Raw genomic sequence first — 11,628 nt, 5'->3', positions numbered from 1 at the left:
GGTGAGGGGGGTCTAGAGCTGGTCATTCCTCCACAAGACTACAGTAGCTATAGGTGAGGGGGGTCTAGAGCTGGTCATTCCTCCACAAGACTACAGTAGGCTATAGGTGAGGGGGTCTAGAGCTGGTCATTCCTCCACAAGACTACAGTAGCTATAGGTGAGGGGGGTCTAGAGCTGGTCATTCCTCCACAAGACTACAGTAGGCTATAGGTGAGGGGGGTCTAGAGCTGGTCATTCCTCCACAAGACTACAGTAGCTATAGGTGAGGGGGGTCTAGAGCTGGTCATTCCTCCACAAGACTACAGTAGCTATAGGTGAGGGGGGTCTAGAGCTGGTCATTCCTCCACAAGACTACAGTAGGCTATAGGTGAGGGGGGTCTAGAGCTGGTCATTCCTCCACAAGACTACAGTAGCTATAGGTGAGGGGGGTCTAGAGCTGGTCATTCCTCCACAAGACTACAGTAGGCTATAGGTGAGGGGGGTCTAGAGCTGGTCATTCCTCCACAAGACTACAGTAGCTATAGGTGAGGGGGGTCTAGAGCTGGTCATTCCTCCACAAGACTACAGTAGGCTATAGGTGAGGGGGGTCTAGAGCTGGTCATTCCTCCACAAGACTACAGTAGCTATAGGTGAGGGGGGTCTAGAGCTGGTCATTCCTCCACAAGACTACAGTAGCTATAGGTGAGGGGGGTCTAGAACTGGTCATTCCTCCACAAGACTACAGTAGGCTATAGGTGAGGGGGGTCTAGAGCTGGTCATTCCTCCACAAGACTACAGTAGCTATAGGTGAGGGGGGTCTAGAGCTGGTCATTCCTCCACAAGACTACAGTAGCTATAGGTGAGGGGGGTCTAGAGCTGGTCATTCCTCCACAAGACTACAGTAGCTATAGGTGAGGGGGGTCTAGAGCTGGTCATTCCTCCACAAGACTACAGTAGCTATAGGTGAGGGGGGTCTAGAGCTGGTCATTCCTCCACAAGACTACAGTAGCTATAGGTGAGGGGGGTCTAGAGCTGGTCATTCCTCCACAAGACTACAGTAGCTATAGGTGAGGGGGTCTAGAGCTGGTCATTCCTCCACAAGACTACAGTAGGCTATAGGTGAGGGGGGTCTAGAGCTGGTCATTCCTCCACAAGACTACAGTAGCTATAGGTGAGGGGGGTCTAGAACTGGTCATTCCTCCACAAGACTACAGTAGGCTATAGGTGAGGGGGGTCTAGAGCTGGTCATTCCTCCACAAGACTACAGTAGCTATAGGTGAGGGGGTCTAGAGCTGGTCATTCCTCCACAAGACTACAGTAGCTATAGGTGAGGGGGTCTAGAGCTGGTCATTCCTCCACAAGACTACAGTAGCTATAGGTGAGGGGGGTCTAGAGCTGGTCATTCCTCCACAAGACTACAGTAGGCTATAGGTGAGGGGGGTCTAGAGCTGGTCATTCCTCCACAAGACTACAGTAGCTATAGGTGAGGGGGGTCTAGAGCTGGTCATTCCTCCACAAGACTACAGTAGCTATAGGTGAGGGGGGTCTAGAGCTGGTCATTCCTCCACAAGACTACAGTAGGCTATAGGTGAGGGGGGTCTAGAGCTGGTCATTCCTCCACAAGACTACAGTAGCTATAGGTGAGGGGGGTCTAGAGCTGGTCATTCCTCCACAAGACTACAGTAGCTATAGGTGAGGGGGTCTAGAGCTGGTCATTCCTCCACAGAAGACTACTCGTACCAGGGCATGAGGCCAAGAAATGCAGAGCATAAAGAAAGTCATGTAAATACTCCATATCCAACGGTCCAACGCTCCAAGTAAATAAGGTAATGCGAGCACAGCACTGCTCTCACCAGGCATCTGTTTGCATTAAATACTCATCCAGGTTCACCTTCCCTTGGGTGCTGCTGGTATTCTCTTGTGCTTCAACTAGTTCAGTGGTTCTTAAAGCGGGTTCTGGGGACCCCCAAGGGTCCTTGAGGGAGATTTCCCAGGTGGTCCCCAGAAAAATGTGGAATACCGTAAATCCTCTAATATTGGACGTGTCTTGTATTTACCTCAGCTGCAAAGAGCACCAGGCCTTTATTAGAGAGAGGCTTATATAAGAGGCAGGCCTTAATTTCACAAACTGGCCAATTGTAATTGTGATTGATTGATTTTATTTAGACATAAACATATACAGATCACATGAGTATTTGCTTTGTCAGGGTGAAACTGTGGTGGATTAACGTAATTCACACACTGAAGTTGGAACTGTCTATAGGTTGCGGGGGCCGGGGACGATTTGGCGTGTGGTACCTTCTCGATTCTACCTCAGTCGAATTGAGTTGATAACATGCAGTAGCTTTAGCTAACGCTATCATAGCCATCATGATCTGTAATGTCAACTGGACAACGCCAGCCCCGCCTGCCAACGCCATATAGATAGCGAACGTTAACCAACGTTTGCAAACGAAGCCAACGTCATCCAGCCGACACCACAGATCTAGCTACGCTAGATAACGCTAATGCTAACGCCAGGGAAACATTAATGTAGTCAGTGTAGAGAGAGGCAGCCCTCATTTGCATTGGCAAGAGTTTATCTCACTTTTCTTTTATCTATTTTTTTTCCTTTTTTCTGTGATTTTTCTCCCCATCCCAATTTACCTCTCGTGCCAATTCTCCCTCCCCTGTCCTGGTCGTTGCTCGCATATGCCCCCCACTGGCCGGTTGTAGGGAGGATAGAAGCCTTGCATCACATGTCCCTTCCGATACATGTGGAGGCAGCCTGTCACATCTTTTCACCGTCCAGCGCGGACTCTCATTTGGCGAGGAGTAACGTGTAGGAGGCTCACACTGCCCCCGCCATTTTCCTGACTTTGCTGTGCAGGCGCCCCCACCGACCTGTAGGAGTCACTGTTCACAACGACCAGACTACCACCCTTCGACTTCCCACCCGCTAACTCTGCCAATTGAGTTAGTATGACGGCCGGCCCAAGCCGGAGGCAATGCCGACAGCCGGATTCAAACCCGGTGTCTCTTGCGTTGGTGACGAGCGCAATGCAATGTCTGCTGCGCCACCCAGCCGCGAGTTTATCTCATTCTATATCACGGCACGAAATATTTAAAAAACGTTTTTTACGAAATATTTAAAAAACGTTTTTTTGCGACCTTGTATTGGAAGCCGGCCTGTATTTGTCTGCATGTATCAAACCCCCGGCCATTATAAGAGGCCCGTCCTCTATTTGAGTACCCTCCACTATTAGAGGATTTACGGTAGTTTAAGTGTTACAACTGTTTTGATTACCATGGGTATTTCCCCCAACTACAGTATAGAGTTATGGAATTAATCCTATCCAACAACAACAATAATGTGCTCAGATGGGGGTCCCAGAGACATAATCTTATTAACCCTTTCACTGCCACACTACCAAATGGTTAACCCTTTCACAACCACACTACAGAAGGTTAACCCTTTCACTACCACACTGCAGACGGTGTGGTAGTGAAAGGTTAACCTTATGTAGTGTGGTAGTGAAAGGTTAACCTTCTGTAGTGTGGTAGTGAGAGGTTAACCGTCTGTAGTGTGGTAGTGAAAGGTTAACCTTCTGTAGTGTGGTAGTGAGAGGTTAACCTTCTGTAGTGTGGTAGTGAGAGGTTAACCTTCTGTAGTGTGGTAGTGAAAGGTTAACCTTCTGTAGTGTGGTAGTGAACGGTTAACCTTCTGTAGTGTGGTAGTGAAAGGTTAACCTTCTGTAGTGTGGTAGTGAAAGGGTTAACCTTCTGTAGTGTGGTAGTGAAAAGGTTAACCTTCCGTAGTGTGGAAGTGAAAGGTTAACCTTCTGTAGTGTGGTTGTGAAAGGGTTAACCTTCTGTTGTGGTAGTGAAAGGTTAACTGACCGCTAAAATACTGACCGCTATGAAAACCAGAGACAAAAAATGCTCTGAGTTTCGTAAAAGTCAGTCAAAGCTTACCATAAGCACGAGCAGTGAACTCCAAGCCCACGTGACTGAACTCAAACTGGAAAGAAACAGACTAAGAAATGATGTAAACTCCATGATCAAAACAGCCAAAAAAATTTCATCAATGACAAAACCGAGGAAAACAAAAACAAACCACGTGAACTTTGGAAATTACTCAATAACCAACTAGGCTGCAGTAAAAAACTTAAAACCAGATTCTCAAACATAAACATAAAGACGGACAACACGCTCATCACAGAAAAGCTGGATGTAGCCAATTACTTAAATAGTTTCTTCACAAACATAGCCACAACACTGGTAAAGAAACTACCCTCCCACTCAGGGCATTATGGGGTAGAACACATAGTAGCATACTACAAGAACCTAGGGGTCCACAAAGACGACTTCAAACTGGAAATGGTAACAACCGATGAGGTACTCAAAAAACTGAGCGCCCTCCAACCTAACAAGGCCACTGGCCATGACAACATCCCCTCCAAATTCCTCAGAGACTCAGCAGCCGCCATCACCCCAGTCATCACACACATAATAAACCTCTCCATAAAACAGGGACACATCCCCAAGGACTTCAAAATTGCGAGAGTGACCCCTCTGCACAAAAAAGGCAGTAAATTAGACCCAGGCAACTACCGCCCTGTTTCTATCCTTACCTCCATCTCGAAAGTCGTGGAAAAAAATCTAATCTACGAATTCCAATCTGGCTTCAGAACATCCCACTCCACTGACACATGCCTTCTCTATTTAAACGACCACATCAAACAAGAGGTGGACGCGGGCAAATACTGCGGCATGGTCATGCTGGACCTAGAAAAGGCCTTCGACACTGTCAATCACACCATTCTGATTGACAAGCTAAAAGCAATTGGTTTTGATAGTCTATCAGTGAGCTGGATGCAATCCTACCTGGAGGGGAGAGAGCAGATGGTGGAGGTAAACAGTACCCTATCCCCCCCCCTCACAGTAAGCTGTGGTGTTCCACAAGGAAGCATACTAGGTCCGCTACTGTTCCTAATTTATGCAAATGACATGTCGTCAGCTTGTGACTGCAACTTGTTCCTGTTTGCGGACGACTCAGCCCTGCTGGTCTCTGACAAGAACAAGTTACAGGTTGAAAAAACCCTCAGCTCAGAACTAGGCAAAATCTGCATATGGCTCGCTGATAACAAACTATCATTACACATGGGCAAAACAGAGTCCATTCTCTTCGGTTCAAATAACAAACTCAGCAAGACCGACGGCTTCTCAGTTACAGTGGGTGACAATATTGTCACAAGGAAAGAAGATATTACCTACCTGGGTTCCATCCTAGAGGCAAATCTTTCCTGTGACAAAATGGCATCCAATGTAATAAAAAAAGTCAACCAACAAACTCGATTATTGTACCGGATCTCCTCACTGGTAAACAAGAATACCCTGAAGACTCTAGCAGGAGCACTCATTCAAGGGTACTACGACTATGCTTGCACCTCATGGTACCAAAGCACCTCAAAGGCGCTAAAAACAAAATTACAAACATCTCAAAACAAACTGGTCAGACTACTGCTTGACCTTACTCCTAGAACCCACCTCACCCCTGCCCACTTTGACAACCTAGGATGGCTTAGAGTAGACGACAGGCCACGTGAGCGGATCGGCGCGGCCGAGAAATCCGCTCTTCGCTCTTTAAAGCTTGGTCCGCTCCGCTAATCGCTCATGTTGACCCCGCCCCCAAGTCGCTCTCCGCTCGCTCCCCGCTCACCTTGAATCGAGCGCTCCCCACTCCCCGCGCCAGATCGCTCAGCAGTTTTTTTTTTTTTTTTTGGAGCATGGTGTAAATTAGCTCAAACTACAACAGTCTACACCCCCTGGGCCCCTTAACAATTGTTTGTATTGAGCCGCATTGTAATTGTAGCCATTCTGCAATGTTAAATAACGTTGTTTATCCATTCACTAGTTCTATTAAGCGATGATAGGCTAGCCGAGCCACAATGCTATGGTCGCTGCCATTAACGTTAGCATGTAAGCTAACGTCAACAACAATGGCGTCGATATACTTTTTCTAACTGGAGTGAGTGTGGGCGTCTCTACAGTGACAAAGCCTGAACAGGCTAGCCTATCACAGGTTCACCCTTCTCATTGGTTGAAAATGGCCTTCATGTTTGTACATCGCCATCTGTTGCTTTGGCATTGTACTGCATGTATATATTACATCAGTGTTAAACCACTGTGAGCGGCCTGGAGTGGATTGGAGCGGAGGAGAACTCTCGCTCCGGACGTCGCGCCGACTCATTTTAAAACCCACTCCTCGCTCACGTCAAAACCGGCCGCTCCGCGCCCCGCGCCGCTCACGCTCCGATCCGCTCACATGCACTGGTAGACGACAGAGTACAGCAACTTGCAATGGGCCTGGTCTACAAGATACACGACCAAGGTACCCATGTACATGTCAAAATACTTCCCAAAGGTCAGTGAATACCACGATCACAACACCAGAGGGAGCTCCACAAATCATGTTAAACCCAGATTCGGCTCAAACAAGGGACTAAACTCGTTTTGCAATTATGCCACATCAATGTGGAATGCCCTACCCAAAGCTGTAAAGGAATGTGAATCACTACCCACTTTCAAAAACACTCTCAAAAAACACCTAAGGGAGACTGCAACTCGAAACTGGCCCCTGTAAATGTCCGAACACAACCCCCTCCAATGTACAGTAAATTACCAAGTATGGTCTTGTCAATAATCCAATGTACAGTTTTGTTTGTACAGTTGTACAGTGTCCCCCACCCACCCCTCCTACCCAACCTCCCCCCCACTCCTACCCAACCCCCCCCCCCCACCCACCCAACCACCTCCAATGTACAGTTCTCCCCCACCCCCACCTACCCAATCCAATGTACAGTTTCTACGTCAGATGTATATACTCTTTTTTCTGGACTCTTTATGTATCACAAACAGTACTGTAAATGCAAATCTGGTATGTCATAAATGTATAGATGTAGCAGTACTGTCTATCTGTATGTCATGTATGTCATATGTTACGATGAATTGAAAATGGGGGACCCTGATGTAAACAAGACGAAAGTCTTTCTCTGGTCTGCATCTCCTTAACAATTGTATGTATTGAGCTGTACTGTACTGTACCCATTCTGAAATCTGTTAATAAAGTTTTCAATCAATCAATCAATAACCGTCTGTAGTGTGGTAGTGAAAGGGTTAACCTTCTGTAGTGTGGTAGTGAAAGTGTTAACCTTCTGTAGTGTGGTAGTGAAAGGGTTAACCTTCTGTAGTGTGGTAGTGAAAGGGTTAACCTTCTGTAGTGTGGTAGTGAAAGGTTAACCCTCTGTAGAGTGTTAGTGAAAGGGTTAACCTTCTGTAGTGTGGTAGTGAAAGGGTTAAATGGGAGTCTGCTGCCTCATCCTGGACAATAAACAGTTAATTAATCCCACCGCCGGCAGTATCACTGCTAGCCTCTCTTACCATGTACATGAGGATATCTCTGATCATCACCATGTATCACTGTATCACTGTATCACAGTATCACTGCTAGCCTCTTACCATGTACATGAGGATATCTCTGATCATCACCATGTATCACTGTATCACAGTATCACTGCTAGCCTCTTACCATGTACATGAGGATATCTCTGATCATCACCAGGTATCACTGTATCACTGCTAGCCTCTTACCATGTACATCACAGTATCACTGCTAGCCTTACTATGTACATGAGGATATCTCTGATCATCACCATGTATCACTGTATCACAGTATCACTGCTAGCCTCTTACCATGTACATGAGGATATCTCTGATCATCACCATGTATCACTGTATCACTGCTAGCCTCTTACCATGTACATGAGGATATCCCTGATCATCATTTACCTAGTATGGTTTTGTCAATAGTTCAATGTACAATTGTGTTTGTTTGTACAGTGTCTCCTCCCCCCCCCCCTCAATGTACAGTGTTACTTGTTTATACAGTATGCCCCCCGCCCCCCCCCCCCCCCCCCCAACCACCTCCAATGTAAATTACCCAGTATGGTTGTCAATATCCCAATGTACCCAACCCCCCCCACCCAACCTCCAATGTACAGTTTCTACGTCAAATGTATATACTCCCTTTTCTTGACTCCTTCTGTATCACAAACAGTACTGTATTTGCAAATCTGGTATGTCATAAATGTATAGATGTAGCAGTACTGACTATCTGTATGTCATGTATGTCATATATGTCTATATGAATTGAAAATGGGGGACCCTGATGGAAACAAGACAAACGTCTTTCTCAGGTCTGCATCCCCTTAACAATTGTATGTATTGAGCCGTACTGTATTGTACCCATTCTGCAATCTGTTAAATAAAGTTTTCATTCATTCATTCATTCATCACCATGTATCACTGTATCACAGTATCACTGCTAGCCTCTTACCATGTACATGAGGATATCTCTGATCATCACCATGTATCACAGTATCACTGCTAGCCTCTTACCATGTACATGAGGATATCTCTGATCATCACCAGGTATCACTGTATCACTGCTAGCCTCTTACCATGTACATGAGGATATCTCTGATCATCACCATGTATCACTGTATCACTGCTAGCCTCTTACCATGTACATGAGGATATCTCTGATCATCACAATGTATCACTGTATCACTGCTAGCCTCTTACCATGTACATGAGGATATCTCTGATCATCACCATGACAGTCTGATGGTCGATCCAGGCTTGATTCAGTGTTTGGAGAAAGTTATTGTTTAGAGAGTTGAGGACATCTTCTCGTACCTGAAATGAGAAACGGGACAAGAAGAAGCACCAGATACGGTCAAACTCAAGTTAAGAGACAGGATGAAGTCAGCCTGGGTAAAGACTCCACAATCAGGAGGATTAGCTAAGATAAGATGGCAGAAATAAGATGGGGGAGCTATGATCACTCGCTTCAAATCTGGTAGCCATATTGATGCAAGTTCTAAATGTAGGGCTGTACCGAATGTCGTTTTTTAACATTCAAAGCTTCTATTGAAGTATTCAAACAAAGCTTCAAATGTCTGTCGTCATATTTTATGACGTAATCCAATTTTTTATTTCTTTTTTATCCTCAAACTAAATCCTCAATTTGAATAAAGTGATTAATCTGATTAAATTAGTCTTATTTTTTTTATTAAATCAACTTTCTTTAATGAATATAAGTATAACTCGTCAGTTTCGTCAACATAAATATTACAATAAGGGCACGGTTGGTACGAAAGTTATGGTGCCGTCTTGATGGAGCGCCGAGTGCAACTGTGAAGAAAAACCCCATTGGTTTAAACAGAATGAATAGACACATAAAAAAAAATATATATATATATATAATTTTAATTTCTTTTTATTATAAAACATTTTGATTTAGAATTTGAATGTCAACATTATGATCGAAGCTTCGAAGCATTCGGTACAGCCCTATCTAAATGTATTATTCATATAACATTGATATAATTCATAGAATATGCACATTAGTGAGCAGTCATGCTTGGTTGAAACACTCAATGTCAATTAGGCATGTTTTTTCATCCTCCGTGCAAATAGCAAGAGGCCAATCATCTTGATTAGGTACACAGAGTGGCAATGGACAGGAATCTGACACACAAGTCTACAAAATGTTCTCCCGTTTTGATTTAAGCGATGAAATGTGCAACGAGATGGCCTTTGCACCAAGTTGATCCGCCGCAGCAGAGGTGTAAGTCTTTTAGGCCCGTCCCGACTAAGGATTTGTATAGTTGACTTTGATTGGCCAAAATTTGCCGATAGTCGACTGGAATGCAAAAAAAATTATATATATTTCTTTTTTTTTATCATTCCATTTGGGCTGTGGGGGGGGGGGGGGTGCTTAACACATTCGGGGCCATTGGGATGCGTCTAATAAATCTCTAGAGGACCGGCAAATGTAAACAGGCGTGGGGCTGTTTGTAGAGCTAAATCTATACTTTATAGTATTGCTATCTGTCCATTCTCATTGTCAATTGAGACCATAAACCGTCCCTTCAAAATGGCTTAAAGAAAAAAAAAATCATCAACACGTTCTCATTTTATAGCGCCGTGAATATAAGCGTTATACGGGATTTCGGCTAGGATATTTCCTGGGAGGCGAGATACAGGGCTAATAGCTACTACCGTTATATCCAATGGCATTTCCGTTATACATATGCTACAGAAATAACTCAACTGCATTATTGATTACCAATAACCGCGTTAGCCTCATTAGCCTCATTCATTGATCGGATGGATGGCTATCAAAACAAGGCCCGATCGGGATGTACTTTACGTGAAAAAAGATCTTACCGTGGGCCGGTGGGATCCCCCTGAGCATTTCCCCGTTATCGATTGCCATCTGGTAGATCGATATGTCCATTGGCTGATGATAAATCCCCTTATTGCATAGTGAAATCTGCGATCAAAAATGTAATCCAAGCTACAGGCTGCACATCCAGAATCGAGCTAACTGAAAACTCCATTGAAAGTAAAAAAAAATAGTCCACCGTTCAGCCACAGGGCACTCCATTATCGCGGCAGCGCCCCTAAGAGGATCTGGCCGGTAATGCACGTTGGCAAATTCAAAGAGTAGGGTAAATCTGCAGTGCCGCTCGGTGACCTTGAATAGGTTATTAAAATGGAATAAAAGCAATAACAACTTGCCACGGATATATCCGTGCTTCTGTCCACAACGGGTGGAATCGAAACACGGAGGTTTCCGTGGTCGGGCGCCATTGTGTTAATGTCTGAAGGAGTCGACTGAAGGCTTCTTGTCCTCTGCAAAAGCATGCAATTGGTCCACTGATGGATACATCTTGATATTTGTCTATTCAGTGTGTTCATTAGACGGGTGAAATCCTCTTTCAGTGCATCTGTGCCTGTTTTCTTAGGCAGTTAGCCTCGCTGGTATGCGTGCCATTAGCATTAGCCACGCTTCTAGGCCTCTTTGCTTTTGGAAAGAATGATATTAAATTATTATATATATTTTTTTGCATTTGACTAAGAGGTTGGTAGTCGACTACGGCTTCTTTCGACTAATCAGGGTCACAGCCCTAGGGGTCAGACAGGGGTCTTTACTTTGTTGATGAGGTGCTCGGAGACCACCTCCCGCAGGCCCGCATAGAGCTTCTCGCCGTGCTTGAAGAGCACCATGTTGTAGGCGGTCCTGTACAGCTCCTCGAAGCTCAGCCCACTGTTGTTCTTCCTCTGGATCTCCTGGATGCCATTCTTGAGAAGGTCCCAAGTGTTGTCGATAGTCTTCTCATCCATTGTCATCTGAGAGACCTAGAGAGAGAGAGAGAGGTAGAGAGAGAGAGAGAGGTAGAGAGAGAGAGAGAGAGAGAGAGGTAGAGAGAGAGAGAGAGAGAGAGAGAGAGAGAGAGAGAGAGAGAGAGAGAGAGAGAGGGGTAGAGGGGTTAGTTCCGTTTCACCCAGCATCAGTAGTCCTGGGTGGGAGATATTATTTACAGGGTTCCCACAGACGTTGCAAAATGAAATTCAAGGACTTTGAAGTACTTTTCCAAGCACTATTTTTCACTTTCAAGGATATCACTCGAAGCCGTCTGCAACACTACTATCACCAACATCTAAGAAGGGAGATCCCCCCTTGAATGGCCCTTCTAAGGTTTCTCTCCTCCACACTGCCTGTGGAGCTTTTTTCCCTATTGTTAGGTTTAGTGAGTT

At 45.2% G+C, this 11,628-nt stretch overlaps 1 protein-coding gene across 1 annotated transcript in view; it reads right to left on the bottom strand.

The window, feature by feature from the left end:
* LOC311244603 (cullin-3-like) overlaps positions 1 to 11,220 on the bottom strand; it is a gene marked incomplete at both ends in the record, with an annotated part of 78,242 nt that extends 67,022 nt beyond the window's left edge. Inside the window, 2 exons of the mRNA XM_084334200.1 lie at positions 8,605 to 8,718; positions 11,023 to 11,220. Of these exons, the coding sequence (XP_084190326.1) occupies positions 8,605 to 8,718; positions 11,023 to 11,220 (312 nt within the window). The remainder of the gene's footprint in view (positions 1 to 8,604; positions 8,719 to 11,022) is intronic.
* Between the last annotated feature and the right edge of the window lie 408 nt (positions 11,221 to 11,628).

The sequence above is a fragment of the Notolepis coatsorum genome (genome assembly GCF_963971535.1).
Source record: "Notolepis coatsorum genome assembly, chromosome: 17".
Taxonomy (NCBI): Eukaryota; Metazoa; Chordata; class Actinopteri; order Aulopiformes; family Paralepididae; genus Notolepis; species Notolepis coatsorum.
Note: the sequence above shows the minus strand (reverse complement) of the source record. Positions and strands in the feature narration are given on the sequence as shown.